This window comes from Balaenoptera physalus, assembly GCF_965194825.1.
Source record: "Balaenoptera physalus genome assembly, chromosome: 1".
In the NCBI taxonomy this organism is placed as follows: domain Eukaryota; kingdom Metazoa; phylum Chordata; class Mammalia; order Artiodactyla; family Balaenopteridae; genus Balaenoptera; species Balaenoptera physalus.
In genome coordinates, this window is record NC_138882.1 from 171,817,517 (window position 1) to 171,844,686 (window position 27,170).

General features: G+C 38.6%; 1 protein-coding gene and 1 long non-coding RNA gene across 22 annotated transcripts in view; one reads left to right on the forward strand and one right to left on the reverse strand.

The window, feature by feature from the left end:
- Positions 1-27,170, reverse strand: part of LOC309637465 — a 606,851-nt gene that overhangs the window by 121,944 nt on the left and 457,737 nt on the right. The window lies entirely within an intron of this gene.
- Positions 1-27,170, forward strand: part of PUM1 (pumilio RNA binding family member 1) — a 128,253-nt gene that overhangs the window by 71,425 nt on the left and 29,658 nt on the right. For 9 of the 21 annotated variants that reach the window (XM_082410971.1, XM_082410962.1, XM_082410955.1 and 6 more), the window contains 7 exons: positions 5,367-5,460; positions 6,828-6,944; positions 14,584-14,735; positions 20,018-20,156; positions 21,436-21,579; positions 22,408-22,704; positions 23,780-24,016. In XM_082410971.1, the coding sequence (XP_082267097.1) occupies positions 5,367-5,460; positions 6,828-6,944; positions 14,584-14,735; positions 20,018-20,156; positions 21,436-21,579; positions 22,408-22,704; positions 23,780-24,016 (1,180 nt within the window). The remainder of the gene's footprint in view (positions 1-5,366; positions 5,461-6,827; positions 6,945-14,583; positions 14,736-20,017; positions 20,157-21,435; positions 21,580-22,407; positions 22,705-23,779; positions 24,017-27,170) is intronic. The other 12 variants (XM_082410956.1, XM_082410957.1, XM_082410963.1 and 9 more) reach the window with 6 other exon arrangements.

A 27,170-nucleotide genomic window follows, 5' to 3' on the forward strand; every position in this document is an offset into this window, starting at 1 on the left:
ATGCTAAATTTCATGACAATAAAGATAACTTTATCTGCCCCAGGTACAAAGATCTGGGGTTAGGAACCCTTAATTTAGGGTAGTTTGAAATGCTCATTGATATCTCTTTCCTCATTTTCCCCTCATTGTCTTCTCTTTAATCCTGGAAAACAAAGTGAACAGCTCACATATACTGTGTTCATACTATTTTGTGTTTTGATACTTGAGCAATATTCTTTATTTTAATAAATAGCTATGCAGTTATCTATATTTACCTAAGTATACTTTAGAAAAATATTACTAGGTTTCATTATATTACAGTCATATGTAACAGAAACCAAAGCCAAGATTGGTAATCAGGTGGATTAATCTGGTTAATTGTTGCTATTCTTTATTTAGGGTTCAGTTAATATAAAAATAACCCAATGATGTGGCATGTTTTACAAAATTGTGTACTGAAGTACTAAAAGTCTAACCCGTTAAGCATGAATTTTTAACAGAGAGACAGTACTCTGAAAGCCCTAGTCAGATGGGAGAGGAAATTGGCATGCATTGCTTTTTAAAGTGTGGTAGTGATTTAAATGTCATTCTTATGAGACCAAGTGTGTGCATAGTTTTAATATAGGTGTTTAAAATTCTTGGCTTTCTTCTCAGTTTATAAATAAGAGGAAGATTATTCTGTCAGTGTCATGCGTATAGTCACTGTTAAAATGCTGACTTTAGCTAGCAATTAGATCCGTTGAAACTTACCTTTATTGTTACTTGACTTTGCTGAAATTTTAGAATATGATTTTTCTCAAAAGATATTAACTTATTTGATGGAAGGATATGTTTTTCCTCACCTTATTTAGAAATCATTTATTTTGGAATCTGATTCTTCATCTGCTAAAGAAATATGAATTTTTTGTTTTTTAAAATATTGGCAGCATAGTTTGTATGTACCTGTTAAACCAAAAATCATTTTAATTATTAGTTGATTATTGCAGCTGTTCAAATAACCTGGTCAAAAATGAACTTTGATCTAGACGCTTCAGACAGTAGCAAACTTTCACAAATTTCATATACTGAGTACTAGCTCCAGGATATAATTTTTTCTTAAAAATTTATAGCCCCACTATTGATGTAATACTCGTAGTGTTTGAAGGGCTTTTCTCTGTGAATTCTGACAATAGCCCCATGAGGTAGGGCAGCTATTATATTTTTATAGATTTATTTATTTATTTTTTTACAATTTACTTGGGCAGAATTTATTTATTTATTTTTATAGATAAGAAAATTAAGACATCATGAAGCTTACAGACTTACTGAAGATCATATACTACCAGCTATGCAAACATCTTTGTTTTGGTTTCTAGCTCCTAGCTGTTTCCTTTGGACCTAGTACTAGAAACATAAAGCCTTTTGATGCATGGAGTATTCAACTGCATTCCTAGTTTTTTCTGCATGGAGTATGTTTTAAAAAATACTCATCAACAACGAAAACTAAAAAGGTTTTTCTTTCTTCTCTCTTTGTGACCTGACGGCAGTTGGTGCTCATGAACTCAGTGGGGTTTTGACTTTAACACTGACTCAGAAGAGTCTTGCCTTCTGCTTTCCTTGTCCCATCCTGGGCTGCCTTACTGGGTGAGGAGCTGTAAGAGGTGGCCCACAGAAGGGCTTTGTCCGTGTGTGTGGGTGCCCTCCTCATTCATCAGAAAGAATATCACATCGAAAGGACTTTCAAGTGCTTTATGTGTATTGATTTTAATACTTAGAACAACCTTATGAGTTAGACAAATCTTTATTGTCCCTGTTAGAGAGAGGAGGAGAGTAAAGTGCAGAGGTTTTCCTGCCCAGTGTCTCACACACACAGTCAGTGGTAGAGCTGAGACATGAATGCAGGCTTTCTGGCCCCAGACTCCGTGCTGTTGTCCTCTCTCCACTATGTATATTGCCTTAAACTGGTAAGAAGCCAGGCCTGGCAGTACATTTTATTCTGGGGGGAGAAAGGATAGTCTTTGACATTGGCTAACTCCATATTTAGATAATACTCTCTTCCAGATTCTGAAAACTCAACAACAATGTTTTTATGCCAGCAATTGTTATTGATAACAATAGTAGTAATAGCTGTCTCTTATCAGGTGCCAGCTGTATGCCAGTCACTATGTTGGGTGTTTTTGACAGCCCGGAATCACTTCTGGAATATAAACCATGCAGGGTGTCTTTTGTTAGTTCATATAGTGTCAGAGAAGGGAGTTAAACCAGCTTGCTTGTGTGGTTCCCAAATTATGCCTTCAGTATTTATTAGGAACCTTGATAAGCTTGAAATAGTTGACATATTTTCCCCTGCATTCAGTTTCTTGAATAGCTTATGAATTCTGCCTAAGTAAATGGCAGTAAATTGTGGCACATTTATCATTATACTGACCTTAAAATAAGCATTTTCCCCAAGTTTCACAGTATTGTGTTTCTCAGTTATTATTGGCTTACTCTGTGAAAATCATGAAAATGTTGACAGAGTTCAGCACTTTGCCCAGCAGATGGCATTTGTATGAGTTTTTCAGGATCCTTTAGAATCCATCACTTGCCAGTTACCCAATTTTGTTTTGAGTAACCTGTATTTCCAGTTAATATTGGACCATTTACATAAAGAAAATGTGCTAGAATTGCTGTGATCTATACTATAATCAAATCTGCCGTTGTCAATGCATAATTTACTTATGTTAATTGTTTATTGCAAAATGCACTCAAAATAATTCCTTCTCTTTTTGCCATAATCACTGAGATATTAACCAACTCTCAAACACAGGATATATGGGCGCTTTTATAGGGCCTATATGTTTTTAGTTAAAAGTAATAGTCCCTACTCTCAGTGGTAACATGGTAGTGAGGACCACAGACTGATGTTATGCGGAATGGTTATTTTATTCACACACTATGTGTTTATATGTATATTTACAGATACAGTACATATGTGTAATGTTACATGAAATGTTAAAAGCATGTGAAGTGAGGATAAGTCATAATGGAATGGTATTGGAGTACTGTTTTCGGTTAATAAATCAAGAGTTATATTCTGAACACACTAGTATCCTTATTTCCCTAACTTCATGTTGCAGCGCCTAGCTAATAATAAGTGCTCAAAAAAATGTTTGTTGAATGAAATGAGTTATTTTATTTGCAGCAGGCCCAAGAAGGGTAGAGGGAAGAGGCTAGCATGAGCGGTGTCTGAGATGTTAAATATTTCAAAAGGTTTTAGGCTAGGAAAATTCCAGAGATCCATTGAAGGGACAGTAGATATTTAGGGGGAACTGTGAGGTATTTTCACAACCTTGGAAAAAATTTTTGAACAGCTTTCCACTATTTTACTTGTTTCCTGCCTCCTGGCTGCCTGTCTTGCGGGGGCTGGGGGCGGGGGAGGAGCTGTTGGTAGGAGCACTGCAGAGGCGCTGTCCTGTAGGTGAAACCGGAACCAGCCTGGCAGTAGTCACAGGGTGTAGTTACCAGATAGTGCTGGTCGGCTCCCTTCCTGGAGTGAACAGTTGTTTTGATATGTTTGTCAATAGATTCCTATATTTCTTTTGAATACTTGATATTTAATCAATGCTTGTAAAGTAGTACTATCTTTTTACCAGCATCATAATGAAGTTTTTCTTTCCTTTTAACCTTTGAAAATAAAAAAACTCTAAAGTATTTTTGAAATCTGTACTGCATGTTTACTTTTGTCATTCATACTGTGAAAGCAGAGGCTTATTTTACTCTGGTTTTTAGAAAGATGAATATATAGAAAGAGAGGTAACAAGTACAATTGGCCAGTATGTTCAGAATATTCACCTTTAAAAAAAATTTTTTTTTAATTAGTCTACTCACATATTTGAGGCACAGAAGTAACCAGATCATAGAATAAAGTCGACCACCTAAGATAACATTAAAAGTTCAGTTGTGATGATAATTAAGCTGAGTTGTCAGAATGACATTATCTCCTAATGTCTGAAACAATCAAGTCTTTTTATGAAGACATCTGTAATTCAAGATCCATGGTGTCTGTTATATATCGTCCAGTGATGTTAGCCGAAACATTGAAAAGTCCTGTAGAAAGAGCAGGTAGGTTGAAGATCCTCTGTAGGGAGGTCCCATCAGTAAATTCTCCTAGTCTGATTTCAGAAAATAAAGAAGTCTTTAGTATAACCCCTTGGAAAGAGGCACGTCAGGGCAGTCCAAAATCAGGAATCCCCTTTCTTTGTATCAAAACTATTCATATTAAAATGTATGAACATTTTATTCAGTGCTGTGTTCCTAGTTCCTTGCACAGTGCCTAGCAGGTGGTGTTTCATAAATATTTATAGAATGAATGAAAGAATGAGTGATTGACTTTGTAATAAGAGAGAATCTTGGGATATTCTTACTGTCAAGACCTTTGAACTCCTTTCCTTGGGAACTTAACAGTGTGCTAGGTCTGAGCTCATAATCCAAGTTTTGTTAGTAGCAGCTATACTTCTGTTGTTTTTTTTTCTTATGTATAAAAGAATTGGTATTCTAGGAAACTCGGGAGCCCCCCAAAATTGCACAGTTGTCCAGTTTACCCATTATGATAAGCCACTAGTTGAGGAAGGTATCCAATACTATTTCCCCAAGAAGAGGCAGCCAGAGGATGAAATGAATACTCCAAAATGTGAATAGGTGAGAATTAATTCAAAGTGTTTGTGGGGTTCGTAAAAGAACTGAAGGGAGGTAACAGCACTCGGTGCAACGTGGTAAGTCATTTGTAGTATACTCATTTAGTTTTTTTTTTTTCTTTTTTTTTTCTTTTTGGCTGTGTTGGGTCTTTGTTTCTGTGCGAGGGCTTTCTCTCGTTGCGGCAAGTGGGGGCCACTCTTCATCGTGCTGCGCGGGCCTCTCACTGTCGCGGCCTCTCTTGTTGCGGAGCACAGGCTCCAGACGCGCAGGCTCAGTAATTGTGGCTCACGGGCCCAGTTGCCCCGCGGCATGTGGGATCTTCCCAGACCAGGGCTCGAACCCGTGTCCCCTGCATTGGCAGGCAGATTCTCAACCACTGCGCCACCAGGGAAGCCCTCATTTAGTTTTTACGTTGCTCTGGATCAGGCAGCAACCTCAGACCTGGAATAGCTCTTAGGGCATTTGTATGTATGTTTGTAGTTCAGGGGACATATAACCTGTGAGTAGTTAGCACACGGGAACTGGGCACACCAAACTGAGGTAAAGCAAGAGAGGGAAAATGGAACTATGAAGCATCATAGATACCAAGGGAATGGAGTAGAACATGAGAACATTTTTGTTTAAAGCATCATGTCTAAACAAGGGTTTATGGAAATTTTTATTCAGAGAGGTTTTAAAATTATTTCACAAGACAGGTTCTCTAACCTCATCATGTCCTTTTCTTCCCTCAGCTGTTCCAAAGACCTAACGCACTTGCTGTCCAACAGTTGACAGCCGCTCAGCAGCAGCAGTATGCGCTGGCAGCCGCGCATCAACCCCACATTGGTAAGTCCTTGAGCCAAAAGCTCCCTTATAGGGGTGGCCCCATTTTAGGATAGTGGTTGCTGTGGAACCCAGCAGACTGATTATCAAAGTCCAGACAAATCCCTCAAGGTACAATAAATGGCCTCTTACTCTTGTCCAGTTGTCTTTAGCAACATTCTTATTTTTCTAGACCTCAACTGGTAAGATTTCTTGGTATCCAGTTATTGCTCCCTCAGCTGTTTCAGGATTTAAAGTATTTACTGTAGTAGTGACTAGCATCAACTCTGTTGGTAGGTTTGGATGAACTCAAATAACAGTAATTTTGTGCTTGTTGGGCTTGTGTAGACTATGGATATATCAATGTCACATCTTATTAAGTAGCAAGTAGTACCTATAAGCCTATTTTCCAAGTAGCATGTATTGAAAAATTTAAAAAGTATTATCTTATAATCACTGATTTTTAAAGTACAGTAGCTTTGCCCTTTTCCTATTGCACTTATTAATGTTTTGATGTGCATATTTTTGTCTTATTGCCTAGACTCCCCACGCCCCTCCCCCACTTTTTTCAGGTCTCTTTGAAACAAAGTGCTATACAAGTAGAAATTTTTTTTTTTAAATGTGTTAAAATGACACGATTGAATAGATAGAAGATCACCAATCATGGATTGTGGAATGCTGTGGAAGAAAAGACTTGCTTCCAACCTAGATATACAGGTGACCCTTGAACAACATGGGTTTGGACTGCGCAGGTCCACTTATATTCAGATTTTTTTCAGTAAATGTTCTACAGTACTACTTGATCCTCGGTTGGTTGAATCGTTGATGCAGAAATGTGGCTATGGAGGGCTGACTTTAAAGTTATACATGAATTTTTGGCTGCATAGGGGTTGGCACCCCTAACCCCTGCTTTGTCAAAGGGTCAACAGTATTAAGTCTAGGCATAAAGGCCTTTGCCTGGGTCTTACTTAATTTATACTTGTAGATAGTAGTCTTTATAAATATGCATGCATCTTCTTTGGGGAAAACTGGAAAATTGTTTAAATGGAAATAAATTCTTCTATCCCATTACAAAGTCTTTTAAATTGTTTTATTTTAGCCTGTTATAATGTAATTTTGATAGTCTTTTAGAAATTGTGCTGAATTAAAAACTGCATACCAGTTTTAATTGTACGTCTTTAGCAAAGGCTAAAAAATATAGACGATAGATAGATGTCACCATAATCTTTAGTACAGGGATTATTTTATCTTCTTAAAATTCCTTTTTAGTCTCAACCTATCCTATCTTCTCTTTTTTCTTTTTTTCCTCACCTACAGCCTGGAATGATTAGCCAAACTGTGTAGGTGTTTGGTAGGGCTGCAGTTTTAGTCAAGTTTGTTTTTACTGACAGGTATGTTTTCAGCAGGTTTAGCTCCCGCTGCGTTTGTCCCCAACCCATACATCATCAGTGCTGCGCCCCCAGGGACGGACCCCTACACAGCTGGATTGGCTGCAGCAGCGACACTAGGTGAGACATTCTGCCACACGAGGGATTTTCTCACCTGCTAAAAAGTCATTTTGATGGGCACGCATTCTTTATACTCTTTCACAAATCCACGTCTCCAGTGGAGATTTCTCTCCTGATTTCCAGGACCATCTGTCGGCCAGTTAGACACCTCTGCTTAGCTGTAACCTCAGACGTGAACACATTTAAAGGCAGGTTAATCAGCTACCTCCTGTATAGTTTTTGCTTTTCGTTTTTTTTTTTTTTTTTTTTTCCCCGTGGTGCAAATCCCTTTAGTCCACTTCCTTTGTAAATTAATTAATTAATTTTTATTTGACATATAGTTCATTTACAGTTTTGTGTTACTGTATAGATATTTTTGATCCACTAAGCCACCAGTTGCTCATATATATTTCGGGAATTCCTCCTCTTGCTCAGGTCTTCCTACTACCTCTAGTCTACCCTAGTCCAGGTCTGTTTAATCTGTACATAGACTTTTACAGCTGTTCTGTCTTATGTGCTTTCTTTTTAATTAATTAATTAATTAATTTTTGGCCGCATTCGGTCTTTGTTGCTGTGCACGGGCTTTTTCTAGTTGCGGCGAGTGGGGACTACTCTTCGTTGTGGTGCACTGGCTTCTCATTGAGGTGGCTTCTCTTGTTGCGGAGCACGGGCTCTAGAGCGCACGCTCAGTAGTTGTGGTTCAGGGGCTTAGTTGCTCCACGGCATGTGGGATCTTCCCGGACCAAGGCTCAAACCTGTGTCCCCTGCATTGGCAGGCGGATTCTTAACCACTGTGCCACCAGGGAAGCCCCTCTCTTAACGTATTCTCAATTTTCTTCCTTCCTTCCCCTTCTTCATCCACCTAGATTGTTCAAGAAAACTGTTTCAACCACAAATCTTACCCTTTTATCCTTCTACTTAAACCCTTCATCGATTTCTGTCTTACCCGCTCTAATATAGCATACTGCAGTTAATGTCAGTATGGCTGCTCATTCCAAACTACTTGGGTGGTGGTGGTGATGGTGGTGGTGGGTTGTTCCTTGGAATCAGTGTTTCTAAGGAACTGCCATGACATGAGGATTAGTGAGGATTTGGACCCACTATGTGTAGGGATCTCTCCACAACTATATGGATGTGTTAAATGCGCACCACTTTCTCGCCCTTCAGATTGGCTCCCACTGGCTCATACCGTACATTCTAGCAGTACTAAAGTGATTTTAGTTTGCTACACATACCACACTGGTTTAGGCCTCTGCATCTTTGGACATTATGGTCTCCTTAGTCCTCTAGAGTAAACTCTTCCCCCATTCTTTGCCTGGGAAGCTTCTTAGCTGCTATTGTCACCTCTAGAAAGCCTTCCTTTGCTGACCTTTCCCTAGTCTTTCTCTAATCATCACTTTGTATTTATTTGCTTGTGGATGTGTACATGACTGGGTTTTCTTCCCCCTTGAGACGGAACTCTTTCAAAGGCAGGCACTTTTGTTACTTGACTCTGTGTGACACAGTAGCTGTCAACATGGTGCGGTCATAAATATATGGTAGATTGAATTCAATGCTAGGACAGACTTAATGTCTTACAAAGTAAATATTCTTTGGAGACATCCCTCCAAGTCATGTTAATTGTGACTAAATATTATTTGTAAGATTTCACATATTTTATAGCATATGATTTGTAATTATGAACTCAAATGCAGCATAGAATTTCATATTCTTTTCTTTAGAATTGTTCACATTTTGGCATGGGTTGTGATGGGAACATATGTAGTATAATTTCTGTGCCCCTGTTGCCTTTAGGGGAAGTAGAATCTTTGCTAATTACTGTTAATATTTATTGAACCCTTATTAACTGTTTGCCAGTGAGTGCTTTTCATTCGTATGAATTGTTGGATGATGGCTTTTCAGATTAGGAATTGGGGGCTCAGAGAGCTGTCTTGCTTGAGGTCACACTATTTATTTAGTCTCTACTTTTCCCTCCATCTTTATTGAGATATAATTGACAGACAAAATTGTAATGTATTTAGAGTACACAACATTAATATATGTATACATTGTGAAAGGATTCCCTCCATCGAGTTAACTAATATATCTATAATATCCCATGTTTACCTTGTTTTATTTGTGCAAAATTTTTTAATTTTTGTTTTAAAATTTTTGTATATTTTTAAATTGAAGTACAGTTGATTTACAATGTTGTGTTAATTTCTGCTATACAGCAAAGTGATTCAGTTATACATATATATAGTCTTTTTAAAAAATTTTTTATTTATTAAAGTATTTTGTTTTTTGTTTTGTTTTGTTTTTTTGATGTGGACCATTTTTAAAGTCTTTACTGAATTTTTTACAATATTGCTTCTGTTTTATGTTTTGGTTTTTTGGCCTTGAGGCATGTGGGATCTTAGCTCCCTGACCAGGCATCAAACCCACACCCCTTGCATTAGAAGATGAAGTCTTAACCACTGGACTGCCAGGGAAGTCCCTAAAATTCTCTTCTAGTATGGTTTATCACAGGATATTGACTATAGTTCCCTGTGCTATACAGTAGGACCTTGTTGTTTATTCATTCTATATATAATGGTTTGCATCTGCTAATTCCAAACTGCCAATCCATCCCTCCCTCCCCACTGGCACCCCCCCCAACACACACACACACACACACACACACACACACACACACACACACACACCACACACGTCTGTTTTCTATGTTTCTGTTTCGTAGATAGGCTCATTTGTGTCATATTTTAGATTCCACATATAAGTGATATCATATGGTATTTGTCTTTCTCTTTTTGACTTATTTCACTTAGTATGATAATCTCTAGGTCCATCCATGGTGCTGCATATGGCATTATTTCATTCTTTTTTATGGCTGAGTAGTATTCCATTGTATATATGTACCACGTCTTCTTTATCCATTCATCTGTTGAGGGACATTTAGGTTGTTTCCATGTCTTGGCTCTTGTGAATAGTGCTGTTATGAACATAGGGGTGCATGTATCTTTTTGAATTGTAGTTTTGTCTGGATATATGCCCAGGAGTGGAATCGCTGGATCATATGGCAACTCTATTTTTAGTTTTTTGAGAAACCTCCATGCTGTTTTCCAGAGTGCCTACACCAACTTACATTCCCACCAACAATGTAGGAGGGTTCACTTTTCTCCACACCCTCTCCGCATTTGTTATTTGTGGACTTTTTAATGATGGCCATTCTGATCGGCATGAGATAGTGCCTCACTGTTGTTTTGATTTGCACTTCTCTAATAATTAGTAATGTTGAGCATCTTTGCATGTGCCTGTTGGCCATCTGTATTTCTTCTTTGGAGAAATGTCTCTTTAGGTCTTCTGCCATTTTTCTATTGGGTTGTTTGTTTTTTGTTGCTGTTGTTGAGTTGTATGAGCTGTTTGTATATTTTGAAAATTAAGCCCTTGTCAGTCTCGTCATTTGCAAATATTTTCTCCTAGGCTGTAGGTTGTCTTTTTGTTTTGTTTTGTTTATGGTTTCCTTTGCTGTACAAAAGCTTGTAAGTTTTTTTTGTCGTTGTTAATATTTACTTATTTATTTGGCTGCATTGGGTCTTAGTTGCAGCATGTGGGGTCTTTAGTTGTGGCATGTGGAATCTAGTTCCCTAACCAGGGATGGAACCGGGGCCCCCTGCATTGGGAGCATGGAGTCTTAGCCACTGGACTAACAGGGAAGTCCACAAAAGCTTGTAAGTTTGATTAGGTCCCATTTGTTTATTTTTGTTTCTATTGCCTTGGAAGACTGACCTAAGAAAAGATTGGTATGATTTATGTCAGAGAATGTTTTGCCTATGTTCTCTTCCAGGAGTTTTATGGTGTCATGTCTTATATTTAAGTCTTTAAGCCATTTTGAGTTTATTTTTGAGTATGGTGTGACTGTGTTCTAACTTCATTGATTTACATGTGGCTGTCCAGCTTTCTCAACACCACTTGCTGAAGAGACTGTCTTCTTTCCACTGTATATTTTTGCCTCCTTTGTTGAAGATTAATTGACTCTAGGTGTGTGTGTTTATTTCTAGGTTCTCTCCTGTGTTCCATTGATCCATATGTCTGTTTTTGTGCCAGTACCACACTGTTTCAATTACTGTTGTATCTTTGTAATATTGTCTGAAGTTTGGCTGGGTTATGCCTCCTGCTTGGTTCTTTTTTCTCAGTATTGCTTTGGCAATTCTGGGTCTTCTATGGTTCCGTGTAATTTTTAGGATTATTTGTTCCAGTTCTGTGAAGAATGTCATGGGTAATTTGATAGGGATCACTTAATTCTGTAGATTGCTTTGGGTAGTAGGGGTCATACAATTTAAATGTTGTAGAGTTCGGGTTTGAGCCAGATCTAGCTCAAAGCCTATGCATGCGCTTCACTGTAGTATACAATGTCTGTGTTATCCTGAATTGTCTTCTCTGTACTTTCTTTCCTCTGCAAACTTTCCTCTACTAACTTACTATATGTTATTTGAAACAAAGAACTAGTCTTAGGGATGACACACTTGTTCTCACTGAGATCATAGTTTGGTGATGAGAATCTTGCTTTTGTACTTATCAGCTGAGCCAGACTGAAATGACTTAAGGGCTTTCTTTCACAGAGAGCCAGAAATGTTAACTACCCAAACTGTGAAACTGCATATTCTTGTGGAGTGTTAATCACACAGGAGTTGAAGCAGGCATCCTGAGGAGGCAAGCCCAATTAATGATGCACCCTGAGCTATTTTCCTAAACTCTGTGTCATGAGCCACATGACCAAGGAAAGCAGTAGAAATGCCAGTTGAGAAAACTTAAAGGACAGTGCAGTTGTTTATTGTAACAGCGTTCTGTGCACAGTAGAGGTTTGCTTTTGTTGACTCTTGGGGGAGCCTTGGGACTGTCATTGCAGGTTGCACCCCAACCTTTAACAACAGAGGTGACAACACCCTAACATCTATTACACCCATTTTGCAGGTGAGGAAACTAAGACACAGGTAGTCTTCATTGTGTTCTTTTTCATTCTTTAACTGTCCAAGACCACCCCACTTTATAAACAATAGTCAGCTGAGTTTGGGGGCTTACCACTCTCTCCTACTTGGAGGTATCGTTTTTAGACTATTCAGATCCTACATGTTTAAATTTTTTTTAAAATTGTATTTATTTATTTATTTATGGCTGTGTTGGGTCTTCGTTTCTGTGTGAGGGCTTTCTCTAGTGTGGCAAGTGGGGGCCACTCTTCATCGCGGTGCACGGGCCTCTCATTATCGTGGCCTCTCTTGTTGCGGAGCACAGGCTCCAGACGCGCAGGCTCAGTAATTGTGGCTTACGGGCCTAGTTGCTCCGCGGCATGTGGGATCTTCCCAGACCAGGGCTCGAACCCATGTCCCCTGCATTGGCAGGCAGATTCTCAACCACTGCGCCAGCAGGGAAGCCCAATGTTTAAAATTTTTTAGCCCATTTGTTTATTATTAAAAAATACCTCATTTTGCAGCATAGTTTTTCTAAGCAGCACCTTCATTTTGAACCATTTTGCCCTGTGTTTGACAGTGGGCACCTTGATGAACAGAGCTTCTTGATCTTGGCTAAGACCACAGATACAGAAAATACCGAATTAGAAATGTCAGAGTAATATTGGACAGTGATATAATTTGACTTATTTGTGTTTTAGATCTTAATGGGGAAACAAAAAACATGTACCAATTTATTTTGACTTAATGAAGTACATATTTCTACAGGGTTGGCTACTATGTCAGAATGGATATATTTGAAACAGCTTTATGGAACTTCACTGAAAAGTGCAGTAATTATTTAATCAGGTTGCAAATATTTGAAACTCTGTGCTTTAACTAAGCAGGTTCTTATTAGAGATGTGTTCCAGCAGATGTGAGAAGCTGGCTTTGAGCCGTTGTCTTAGTTGGCAAATAAGCCTTGGTGTTTCTTGCCACCAGCTTCAGAGAATTCTGTGGTTTAGAGTTCTGCCCCTCCCAGGTTGCTTTCTGCATAGCTCTGTTACTTCTCTGTTGCATGTTCTGTTTGGCAGAGACTGCAGCTGTAGCTTGTTTCCAAAGAGGGTGAACAGATTATTTAGGCTAAAGCAGAATGCTTAGTTGTTGTTGTTTTTTTAAAATAAATTTATTTATTTAATTTATTTTATGCCTGTGTTGGGTCTTTGTTGCTGTGTGCGGGCTTCTCATTGTCGTGGCTTCTCTTGTTGCGGAGCACGGGCTTTAGGCCTGCAGGCTTCAGTAGTTGTGGCACGTGGGCTCAGTAGTTGTGGCTTGTGGGCTCTAGAGCGCAGGCTCAGTAGTTGTGGCACACGGGCTTAGTTGCTCTGCGGCATGTGGGATCTTCCCGGTTCAGGGCTTGAACCCGTGTCCCCTGCATTGGCAGGCGGATTCTTTTTTTTTTTTCAAAACAACATGCATTTATTATTCCAGTTTCTGTGGGTCAAGAGTCCAGGCATGGTTTAGTTGGGTTTTCTGCTCAGGGTCTCACAAGTCTGAAATCAGGTTGTCAGCTGGACTGCTTTCTCAGCTAGAGGCTCACTTAGGGAAGGTTCCACTTCTAAGCTCCCTCAGGTTGTTGGAAGAATATTTCTGTGTGACTGTAGAAGTTATGGCAGCTTGCTTCTTCACAGCCAACCATGGAGAGAGACAGTCTCTTGCTTCTCTCCCTTGTAGACACTGTTTTAAGAGGTTCACCTGATTAAGTCAAGCCCCTCAGTGTACTGTCCCTTTTGGTTAAAGTCAAACTGAGTAGGGACCTTAGTTACATCTGCAACACCCCTTCACTTTTGCCATATAACAGTGCATAACTATGTAGCAGTATCCCTCACCTTTGCTGTATTCTATTGGTTAGAAGCAAGTTACAGGTTTCTCCACACTCAAGGATTGTACAAAGGTGTGGATACCAGGAGGTGGAGGTCGCAGTGGCAGGCGGATTCTTAACCACTGCGCCACCAGGGGAGCCCAGAATGCTTAGTTTTGTTTAGAATACTCAGGTCTGTAAGAAGTCAAGGTGTTAACATTTTTTATTTCTGCTTGTTTTCAGCTTTGACAAATTTGAATTTCATATACCAATGTCTGAATGTAGTTGTGTTGAATGCTTTTTGTGACATTAGAAATAGGAAAACCAAGCCTCTTAGAATTTGAGCCCTGGAGGTTCAGTGGCATGTTTGGGCTTTGTTAGACAGCTGATGGATTTTCATGCTTCTGGAGTTAATGAAGCACCAAGATCCCTGTCCCTATCAGTCACCTCAGGTGCCATCCTTACCACTGAAAGCAGGGTACAACTTAGTCTTTTGCTGTGTTCCATCACTTTAAGCACACAAACTCTCCATTTACTTCCTTTCTTGAGCAAGGCCAATTCCTCCATCTGTTCTTACATGTACCCCTTCCAGCTTCTATCACTTATGCTCTCTTTCAGTATCTCCAATGCTTGGTCCTTCACTAGCTTCTTCCTCTAGGCCTGGAGTATATTACTGACTTTAGAAGACTTTGGTGTGGGGATCATGTATAATATTTTCTGTTTTTTAAAAATAGAATTCATGATTAGCTAGAATGAATCAGTGTATTAAGTTAATATTTTACAGTAGTGTCTGCTGAGTCAGGTGTTGTCTTTGGAAACTGAGATGATTGTTAATAGTCTAAACTTTTCTTACCTTTCTCTTGCTATTTTTTAGGCCCGGCTGTGGTCCCTCACCAGTATTATGGAGTTACTCCCTGGGGAGTCTACCCTGCCAGCCTTTTCCAGCAGCAAGCTGCTGCCGCTGCCGCAGCAACAAACTCTGCTAATCAACAGACCACCCCACAGGCTCAGCAAGGGCAGCAGCAGGTAAATGTAAACAAAATATATACCACCTAAATGCGAATATTAGTTATTGTATATAGTTAAAAGGTAGTCCCTGATAGAGAAATTGTGAATGGTGAATGGGTGAGTTCCCTTGTGTGGTATCTGAGTTCATGCTCAGACTTGACTGTGCTTTACTGAATGTCTTTTACGTATCAGGTCCTTGTTCATTGTGACTAGTTGAGATCATGGTATTACATATCATGTAATACTGCTTAGAGGATTTTCCAGTTAAGTGTGACAAAGTGAGTATTCATACTGATAGTAAAGTTTTCCTTCTTTGATACTGTAGTTACTTTCTAAGCACCATTCTCAAATCACTTCTGGCTCTCTCTTTAAGTAGTTTGCTACCAAAGGGGAGATACTAGTTCTTCAGATTGCTTATTTATAGCATCAATTAAAAAAAAAAAATTGAAGTAAGTTGATTTACAATGTTATATTAGTTTCAGGTGTACAGCAAAGTGATTCAGTTATACCTACATATATACATATATATGTATATGTGTGTGTGTAAGTATATTCTTTCTCATATTCTTTTCCATTATAGGGTATTATAAGATATTGAATATAGTTCCCTGTATTATTCAGTAGATCCTTGTTATTTATTTTATATATAGTAACATCTGTTGAATTGGACATAAATCTTATACCTATTTTATCTCTTTTAACTTAGAGTAAGCTTTTTAACCAAGATGAGAAAGGATAGTTAATTGTAATACTAAGTGTCTTTTTCTGTTAGATAGGCCATTTTCTCTTGCTTACTAGAATAACACCTATTTATTGCTGAAAATTGTGGTGAATTGGATTACTTGAAGGAAAAAAAATCCCCTAAATCCTCCTATCAGAAAAAAAGCAATATAAATGTTTGGTATCTGTCATTCTAGCCTTACTATTTAAGTAATTTCTTATAAGATTGGGATTATGCTGTCCACATGGCTTTGCATCTTGTTGTTATACTCTTCCATGTTATTTAATGTTTTTAAATCTGTTAAAGAGTATCTCATTTATTTTGACCAGTCCATTATTATTTATGTTATATTTATATAACTAAGTTATAACTATAACTTAGCCATATTTTGGTGTTATAAATAAGATTAATATTCTTTGCATAAGTCCATGATTATTTCCATGGAATAAAGTCCTAGAAATGGAGTTTTTTCCCCAAGCAAATAAAGTGAGCATTTAGGCTTTTGATAAGCATCGTCAAATTAAAGCTGTCTTTTGAGGAAAAACACCAGCTCATATATGCGCATATGATAATGATCCAAACAAGAATCCTTTGCTTTTTATCAGTTTTAGGAAGAGAGTGTATGTTTAATTTTTTAGATTTTACAAGTTTATGGGAAAAACACAGGTCTTGAAATTCTAGCTAGTTTATCCTGGGTCAGTATTTTTATAGTCAGATTTTTTTTGTAAGTTAATGCATGATTTTCTTTGCAGTAGATACAATTCTAGTACCACATGCATAGGGAATTCAGCAGATAATTTGTTGACAGAATGGGTGATCCCTATTAATAAATTTCTTAGCTACTCTTTGTGGATAGTTGGTATTTATCAAGTGATGATCTTTGTGTTTAAATGGCTGCCAAATCATGGATTTAGAAGACTGAAGTAATTGCTATGTTTAAAATTTGCTCTAATAGAGTGAATAAGAAAAATAGTAATAAGTACTTCTTATGAAAGCTTTTTGTTTTTTTTTTTTTAAATTATTATTTATTAATTTATTTTTGGCTGTGTTGGGTCTTCGTTGCTGTGCGAGGGCTTTCTCTAGTTGCGGCGAGCGGGGACCTCTCTTCATCGCGGTGCGTGGTCCTCTCACTGTCGTGGCCTCTCTTGTTGCGGAGCACAGGCTCCAGACGCGCAGGCTCAGTAGTTGTGGCTCACGGGCCCAGTTGCTCCGCGGTATGTGGGATCTTCCCAGACCAGGGCTCGAACCCATGTCCCCTGCATTGGCAGGCAGATTCTCAACCACTGCGCCACCAGGGAAGCCCAAGCTTTTTGTTTAAAGCTAGGTGCTCTACATATAATTTCTTTTACTCTGATAAGTAGATTATATGACTTCCCAGTATAAGATTAAGGAAATGGAATTTGTGTGCCCAGGATCATACACCTGTTAAGGTGCTAAGACTTGAACCTGGGACTTCCCTGGTGGCGCAGTGGTTAAGAGTCCGCCTGCCAATGCAGGGGACACGGGTTCGAGCCCTGGTCGGGGAAGATCCCACATGCCACAGAGCAACTAAGCCTGTGCGCCACAACTACTGAGCCTGTGCTCTAGAGCCTGCGAGCCACAACTGTTGAGCCTGCGCGCCACAACTACTGAGGCCCGTGCGCCTACAGCCCATGCTCCGCAACAAGAGAAGCCACTGCAATGAGAAGCCCACGCACCACAACAAAGAGTAGCCCCCGCTCACTGCAACTAGAGGCAACAAAGACCCAATGCAGCCAAAAATAAATTAAAAGAAAAAGAAAAAGATTTGAACCCAAGTCTGTAAGTTCACAACTTGTTACGTCTTCTGACCATAGTGATAGAAAGCCTGAGATCTGGTCTTTGTTCTACCACTAACTGGTTGCAACTAGGGCAAGTTACGTGGCTTCTCTGAATATATCCTTAGCTATAAAATGGGCATGACAATCATGTACATTATTTCAGAGTTTTCTGTCATCCACAGTAACAAACCGTACTATGAAAAAGTTATTATTATTAACATTACCTTTTAACAAGTAGCCATATTTTAGTTCCAGTGATATTTTTGCCAGTTTCTGGCGTCAGGTGTTTTAGGAAAATACGATATTCTTGGTGAACTTTTTTGGTCATAGTCATTGAAATGAGAGGTTCTTTTTAAACTTTGCTTTCGGCCTTTATGTTTTATCAGAAAGCATTTGTTATGTTCTTCTAGGCATGCCAACTCTTCCAAATGTAATTGCTGAAACTTTGAGTAGAGTCAGTGACATCCTGGCCACTTCATCTTCCTTCTGATTTCTTTTTCATTCTTTTTGAAGGTTCCTTTGACACCTGATAAAAAAAACTGTTATTCTCTATTTCAAAATGTTTGTTAAAGAAAAAATCCTGGATATTAGGTTGAACCCAGGCACAGGTGGTGGCTTGGTATTGGATGTTGCATTTTGAGCGAGAAAAGTTTAGAATGGCTTCTGAACTTTCTAGATTAGGGGAGACTGTATAGATGATGATTCTACCCAGCATGATGAACTGGAGAAGGATGAATGATTATTAATGAAAATATCTCCATTGAGCATCTACTTGCTTATTACATTTTAAATGCTGTGTTTAAATCAGTACCTTTGAAAAGAAATTTGAATTTAACACCTTTTGCATCATGAAGATAGGTAGTAAACTAACTCCTAGGATAGTGTTTTACAAGTAGATATTCAGTCGTTTTTGTTGATTTTTATTGTATATAAAATTTTACTTGTGGAATTTTACATATTTGTTTCCATAAAATTCAGGCTTGACATTTATTTATGAAATTAAAATATGAATGTTGGCAGCTGACTTAAGAACTTTGATTTATTGTCAAGGGTACCACAGATTTCTAGAGAGTTGACAAAAAGGAAACACATTGCTCTCCTGATTGTAAAATAGGACTCAGTAATCTGGACTACCCCTTTCTTCAGGCACCTTATCCATTTCCCTGTCCTCTGATGTTTCACACAACTCCTAACCAAACATAAGCCTAATTCATTCTGCCCTATGAAAAGGATGTTTTCATTGATTTTTTTTTTTTTTTTAAGTTCTTGAACTATTAGTATTTGCCATATCTCTGTACCTGCTGTTTACTTTTCCTAGAGTGAGAGCTCTTCTGGATTATTGGTTAGGCATTTTCTACAAACTCTCACCTGTGCAGCCTCCCTTGAGTCTTCTATCTATATAGATTGAAGCACTCCTTCTGCTGTAAAGTCCGTTAGATTCTTTGGTTCACAAACAGAAATAAATTGCCTAATATTTTGATAGGAATTAACTATTGGTTATTGATTATCTCCTGGGTTCTAGGCATTGTGCCTTGCAGACATTAATTCTAATATTTCCTACAAATCTGCATGGTCAGCTGTTACTCTCACTATTTTTACAGATAAAGAAATAAGAAAATTTGGGTAAATTAAGTGTCTACACATCTCTTCTTGCCAATATGGACAGTGTTGGTCATTTAAAATACTCATTTAATAAATATTTGATTGTGGTGTTTCTCTTTTACATTTTTTACCAAATGGTACCAAGAAAAATCTGTGCACGGGTTCTTGATTACATGTGTAACTTTTATAAGTAGCAGAGTGATACTGAAAATGATCTGATAAGAACTTTGTCTTTGAAAACATTGCAAAATGCATAAACGTTGGTAATTTTAGCCTTGGTATTGGGTTTTGTATTTTTACTTACTGGCATAGATAGATCTTTTGGAGTAGCTTCTTCAGAGCATTCAGAATAAGAATGATTATCAGCATCTTACTATCTATGTTTCATTAATAAAAAGAAAAGTAGATCCTTTATCACAGTGACAGAACTAGTATTCTGTGCTGAAATGTCAGTGTTCTTGACTAATACTCATATCCATTTAGATTGCTGTGCGTTTGTGGTATTTATGAGAGGAAGAATAGAAACGGTCGAGTCAGAAGCCTCCTAAATCAGACCTGTTGATTTCATTTGGGGCCATTTGGGCCCTGATAAATGGGAATAGTGTTATAGGGTAGAGAAAATGTTCTCACATTCCATAAAGAAAGTTTACCGTGTGTGTGTGTGTGTGTGTGTGTGTTTGTGTGTGTTTTGATACAGATATTATAACTTAATGATGTGGGTAAATTACCCTTGTTTATCATATCTAAACCCCTCCTCCACTCCATCATACTCTTTTTTTCACCCACTTTTTGATTATTGTAAAGTTACTGTCTCGCTCTCATTCGCTGGAATAAAAGCTCCAATTGGGCAGGAGCTTTGTGTGTCTTGTTCATTGCTTTATCCCCATTACCTGCCAGATGTTAGGCATTAAGTATTTGATTAATGAATGAATGATCACTTTTGTATGCTTTTGGCTTCTTATAAAGGTAATATGTTTAAAGTAAGAATGGTAGAATGAAATTTCACTATATGAAATGCTGTTAATGGATTTTTTTATCCTAACAGCCATGCCATATAAAACCATTATCAGAAAAATGGTTTACAACCATCAGTTTTAAAGCTGATCCAACTTAAGCATGTGGTGGGTCTTAGATGTTTCCAATGAAAAGAAAGTAGTTGATTTATTTCTGTCTCCCAGGTTCTCCGTGGAGGAGCCAGCCAGCGTCCTTTGACCCCAAATCAGAACCAGCAGGGACAGCAAGCAGATCCACTAGTGGCAGCTGCAGCAGTGAATTCTGCCCTTGCTTTTGGACAAGGACTGGCTGCAGGCATGCCAGGTGAGGCTGCATTGTTGTTCCTCATCATTTGAGGGTGAAAAAGTCTGCTTATTGGGGGAGATTCGGAAGAGAATGGGCAGTATTTTTGGCTTGCTTAGGCTTGTCATCATTTGGCGACTGGCGAGGATGACATACACTTGCCCTCACTTAGACCATAGTTCGTTGATGAGAGCACCTAGTGTTCTGAGCCAGTCTCAGTCTTAAATGCTGGAGATATGTGAACCTCCACACATAGCTTGGAGTATGCTATTTTCCTTTGGTGATGATCTGTTTTCTCCCTCAGTGTTAAGAGTGGAAAGAGTGGCCAGACTGCATCAGTATCACTCCAAGGCTGATGTCTTTGAATAGTATTATTAGGAAGACATTCCTAGTATTCCTTGATAGTCCTCCTTACATTTTTAGGATTTCTCTCGAACCAACAGTAGAGGTGCTTTGTAGCTGTCTATCTGTGATTGATACATATCCTGAATATATGTTATTCTTAGCTCACTGTCTCCTGGTCTTATTCTTTGCATGGATTGCATGTAGTTTGAGGTTGTTCCTTTGAAACAGGTCCTTCTGAGACCTCAGTATAAGTGTATGGGTTCTTACTGACCATGGCACATACCTAAATCAACTGATCTATTTATGAATTCACTGAGTAACTTGAACTTACATCATGCATGTTGTTAATTACTAAGCATTTATGTTTTATTATGAAGTCACCTGTAATTTCTCTTATGGCTCAATAGGATTTGAAGATTCCATCTCATAGAATATTGAAAGACCCTGTTAATTGAAGCCTGTCGAGGTTTTCCCTGCTAACTTGTAGGATATTTGTGCTTAGATTATGTGGTATGAAAGTTCTTTGATTGTTGGAATCATTTGTACCTACTGTTAACTTGTGTAGTCAAGAAAACATAAAATAAATTGTCAGTGTATGGTTGCTGGTGGTAACTGTGGTTAGCACTTTGAAGAGCACAGGTATTCCCTATCCCACCGAATTCCCTAACACTTGGTGGATAATAAATAACACTACCCCTTATTGTGCCAGGTAGCATGTTACATCTTTCACACTCATCTTTTAATCTTAACAAGAACTTTGTGAGGCTGGTATTATTATTATCCTCATGAGGATACCCAGAGATTCAGGGTTGTACAGCTACCTTAAGTGGCGAAGCCAGGATCCCAATGCTGAGTTTGTAACTATCTATCAATAAGATATGCTGGTGCCCAGGAGACATTTGTTAGTTTCATATGTACTTACCTGTTTCATGTGTACTTAACTTAATATTCTCAGGTTATCCAGTCTTGGCTCCTGCTGCTTACTATGACCAAACCGGTGCCCTTGTGGTGAATGCAGGAGCGAGAAACGGCCTTGGAGCTCCTGTTCGACTTGTAGCTCCTGCCCCAGTCATCATTAGCTCCTCAGCCGCACAAGCAGGTGAGCTTGCGTCTTAGTAGACTCACTCAGATCTAAAAGGGGCAATGGATGATATTCTTAAACTGTGTTGAAATATACTTTGACATTCTCAGTGTAGGAATTCTACCCTGTAATTTTTCAAAGAGAGAATCAGAAGCAGCAAGTGACCTCAGTAGATTCTGATTCTGTTGACAGCATGTACCAGCTGGTTAGCAGCAAGGACCTGCTCTACTGTGAGCATAGGAAGTTGGATTACTCATACAAAATGGCACCGTTGGCAGAAGTCCAAGGCTAATTTCACTTCATATCGTGAAATTCATATCATTATTTTAAGATGATGTGGTATTTGTTTTGTTTTTTGCTTGAAGGGGTGGGGCAATAGGTTTTTATTTTAAGTCATATATATTATAAATTTGGGAACAACAGTGGGGACATCTAGGGGAGAGTAACATGCTCAAGTGTCCTAGGAATTTGAGGGACTTAAGTATTTGGTTCTGGAAAAAAATGTCCTTAATGTAGATATTTGTAGAACTTGAGATTTTAGGAAGTAGTTGTATTTGAAATGAGTACTTTTTGATATCCATTTCTGTTTTAAACTATAGCCTCTTTAAAGCTGTCAATACAGTGAACTTGGCTTCAGTGGTATTTTGACTTTGAATTGAAAGTAGAAATAGAAAATAGAAGCTTCAGATGAAGGGATCAAAGACAGATTTGTATAGTTCTTTACAAGGTTTGTGTCTGCTTTGAAAAAATATGGCAACATTAAAAGGTTTTCAAAAGGATAACAATGTAGTTTGGAAATGTGGCCAATCTCTTTCATAGCCAAATGGTTTGCTTTCTTCTACATAGCTGTTGCAGCGGCTGCAGCTTCAGCAAATGGAGCAGCCGGTGGTCTTGCTGGAACAACAAATGGACCATTTCGCCCTTTAGGAACTCAGCAGCCTCAGCCCCAGCCCCAGCAGCAGCCCAGTAACAACCTGGCATCCAGCTCTTTCTATGGCAACAACTCTCTGAGCAGCAATTCACAGAGCAGCTCCCTCTTCTCCCAGGGCTCTGCCCAGCCTGCCAACACATCCTTGGGATTTGGAAGTAGCAGTTCTCTCGGCGCCACTCTGGGATCAGCCCTTGGAGGGTTTGGAACAGCAGGTAGAAATCAGACTGATGTGCTGTTGAAACTGAATTTTAATTATTTTTACAATCTTTATGGAACACTGACAATGCATGGAACCCTGGACAGATACCACAGGCAGATCTGGACCGAGCCCCGTGGGAACCCAGCTGTTCCACATGTGTTTGAGATAATGGACTATTCAAGTTACACATTTGGGGCCTATTTCAGGTTTACACTCACGTTGCTACTTATTTATACTCTCAAAGTCCGTTTGTTTCAAGGATTAGAAAATCGGGGGAGATTTTTGCAGGCATTGGGAAGAATGTGGAGGGAATTATACAAATGTGGATGTTAAAAACCAAGGGAGGAGGACTTACCAAAGATCATAGGGTAGTGTACTCCACAATCTGCAGGCCTTAAAGAGTCATGAGTTTTCTCCAGTCTCTTGAGAAGAATTAAGGTGGATATTATGGAAAAGTGGGAGGAAGGAATTAAACTGAGGTATTTTAAATGTTTTGATGGGAGAAAAAAGCAGGAAAGTAGTAAGGTAAACAATGGGATAATTGCAGTGTTTGTAAAACAATGTGATCTCAGAACAGAAGGGTTTATTTGAGAGAAACTGTCTTAGGTTGGAGCTGGGGGCTAGCAATAACTCTTGATTGAGCCCTTTGAGAAACCAGGCTTTCATATGTAAGTCTTGGGTAGTGGGGCAGTACCCCATTCACAAATCTTTTTTCTACTCCATTTTTCTACTAGAACCTTTGGGTTGATGAAAGGCATTCTTTCTAGCCCATTTTCTTTCACCTTTCCCATAACTTATGTGGCCATCAGAGGATTTTAACCCACCCTCACCCCCATAATATGAGACACAAAAGGAAGGAAAATTTAGCATACGTGTGATGGTTTGAAAAAGAGTTTCATGTTAACCTGAGCCATGTCCTCTTTATTACTTTACCTGCCCCTAGAACTGCCACATGAACAGTTAGGCTGTCTCTGCTGACAAATTTGCGGTGGTAAGGAGTCTGGATCAAAGTGTTAGGAACAGGTCACTGGGCTTGTTCTTCGAAGAACAGGCCTGTTCTTATCTGCATTGTTTTAATTCCATTTTAGTTGCAAACTCCAACACTGGCAGTGGCTCCCGCCGTGACTCCCTGACTGGCAGCAGTGACCTTTATAAGAGGACATCGAGCAGCTTGACCCCCATTGGACACAGTTTTTATAACGGCCTTAGCTTTTCCTCCTCTCCTGGACCCGTGGGCATGCCTCTCCCTAGTCAGGGACCAGGACATTCACAGACACCACCTCCTTCCCTCTCTTCACATGGATCCTCTTCAAGCTTAAACCTGGGTAAGAACCATTACTCTAACACCACCTTGAACTCTAGAAATCTCTTGCCACTGATGACATTAGAAGTACTTTGCATAAGCAAAGGACAATCCCTTTATCCTAAGATGTGTCCTGGGTGTTCTGTGCCTTCCTGAAGGTACCTCATGTTATTTAGGCTGTACCTAGATAGCACAGCAGTTTGGGATTTATTCAAGTTTGGGCGCCTCCCCTGTATATTCACTTCAGCTTTAGTATGAACATCTTTGGCTACATGTGAGAATCTTTCAGTATAAACACAGTACAGATTCATTTTAAGTAAAGCTGGAAAATAGAGACAAAGAGTGTATTAACCTCGTATCACCACTGAAATATCACCACAATTAATACTTAGCCTCGTTTTTCAGACTCCCCTCCCCTCCCCCATGTATATGTTTAATATCTTACTTTCTCACATAAAGCATTTTGTTTTAAAAATTTTGTCAGATTCTTTAAAAAAATTTGTATATACATTCTTAAACTACATAGTATGCTAATGAGTATAGATGTATATTTCCCAATTTTATGTTTAGCTTGTTATATGTGTGGGGTTTAAAAAAATGTTACCATTTAGATCCTGGAAAATGAGGAGGGAAAAGAGGATACTAAGCAGACAGCTATAAGAATGAAAAGAAACTTGTATTAACAATTTGGGTGGCAAATGTTTAAATCTTTCAAGAAATGGAAGATGGTACACACTCCCTTCCTCTAGTTATTTATCGAGTTTGGATTTTGAAGTACTGATCTATTTCTTAGATGGGGAAAGTTGAGAAGCATAGAAGTACAGTGACCATATAATTTATCATTCAACCCAGGATGCTTTTGAGAGTTAATGGGGTTGCTGTTAATAATTACTCTGTGATGACAGGCCTGAATCAGTACTGTCCTGGGAAATACCATGTATGGCCACTTTGCTGGAAGATTCTGATTTTTAAAATCTTCTATTTATTATTATTATTTTTAAATTAAAACTTTATTTTTTAGAGCAGTTTTAGGCTCATAGCAAAATTGAGGGGAGAGTACAGAGATTTCCCTTACACCCTCTGACCCACACATGCATAGCTTCTCCCATTATCAACATCCCCCACTAGAGTGGTACCTTGGTTACAATTGATGAACCTACATTGATACATCATTATCATCCAAAGTCCATAGTTTACATGGACCTTTTTTTGTTTTTAACTGGCAAGATTAAAAGTGGCTTTCTGGACTCAGAAATGAGGACTGACTAAAAATGAATAGTGTACTTTTATTTGGAAAGACAAAGACTGGGAAATGATTATAAAAATCAAAAAAAGTCTTGAAGGGGACAGGATAATATAGTTATTATTTTAGAACTAAGAGTGCTATCTCTGAGTTTGAGAGATGAGTTTTGAGGCAGAGCTATGTATGTATGTATGTACATAGACATGTGAGAGAGAGAGAGCGTATGTGTGTATCCTGAGATTTCACATGATAAGAACTGTATTTGTAAAGCTCACTGTCTCATGTTGTATATGGACATTACTTAAGAAAAGTTGTAGGGACATTCCAGATTGGTAAGTCCATATTGGATAGATAAGGAATAGGGTGTATTGCACAACAGTGTTTCCTTGTGACAGGATGCCTGGCTTTAAAGAATGATGGTTAATGCAGACTTATAAGGGGGAGATGAAAGTCCCAGTCTAGTATGTAGACGGAAGGTACTAACATTTATGGAATAACTATTAGTGGCTACTATTAACGGTTTTGGGTGCTGTACGTATCACTCCGGAAGATATGGTATTATGTCTATGATACAGAAGTGAGGAAACTGAGTTAAATATCTTGCTAGGTCTTCTCATATCTGAATGGATTTAGCGTCAAAACCTTTTTGACTCCAAAGCATGCAGTGTCAGTGTATATCCTGTCACATAATGTGCCCAGGATAGCTTTTAAACCAGTGCATTATCAGATCCAGAAGTCTTACCCTTTAATTCCTTGGTTTAAACATTTGAACTGTGTCAACATATACTGAGTAGTAAACAAATTAAATCTGCAAAAAGTTTTTTGTAAAGAGCCAGATAGTAGATATTTTAGGCTTGCAGGTCAGATGGTCTATGTAGTCGGTGTTCAGCTCTGCTGTAGAAGTGTGAAAGCAGCCACAGGCAAAATGTAAAAGAATGTGCAGCTATCTTTCAATAAAACTTTATTTACAAAAATAGGTGGCAGGCCAGATTTGTCCTGTGGACTGTATCAACCTCTGAACCAAATGCTATGGCTCTTGGTGTTTGAAAATGGAGCTGGAAACATTACTTGCATGCATGGTGCCTTTCCTCTTTCCAATATATCAACAATTTAATAAAATACTTCCTTCTTCTTAATTTACGTTTCCCCTGTGGAGAAGGAACTAACTATTGGTGCGAGTTATTTCTTATTTTAATGACTCTTGCTGTCTGCCTGGTTTTATTTTTACCATACCTTCCCTTAAAAATTTTTTTACTTTGTTTAAGCACTTTAGATGTATGTATTTCCATTGGACTTCCATTGCTGCATGTACCACGTTAATCACACATGCCATTCCTGAGAAACTTTGTGTCTTGATTGGTAGTGCTTTGCCTCAGCTCAGTCTGTTTCCTTGAGAAAAGGGTTCGTGTATGCTTTAGTCTTAACCATTACAAAGTGATCACCTCAGTAAGTCTCTTTACCATTTGTCACCAAGGAAATGTAACATTTCTTTACCAAATATATATTGGGCCATTCCTAATATAGCTTCTACTATTAATACTACACTGCTGCCACCGGCTCTCAGTTCTTGGATCACTAACAACTAAGTAAGCATTCATTCATTGTGTTCATTCATTATGTTAAATACTCAAGTAACTCTGCTCTACACAGGGAAACTTAAACTCAGCATGGTTTAATGACTTTCATGATACCCCATAGCTAGTAAGTGTTTGATTGCACACTCCAGCCTATATCTCTGTTATCCCAGTGTGGATCTTTTCTCCATGATATCGTTTTCACACTTCCTCCCAGTAGACAGGCACGTGTTAGGGTACTCTAAAAAACATCAGTGCCTGCATAGTTACTTTTCTCATTATTTATTCAACAATCACTTGTTGAGTGCCTACTATAGACTCTTCAATGCTTTTTTCATTACTTGTTTAAAGATCAAACT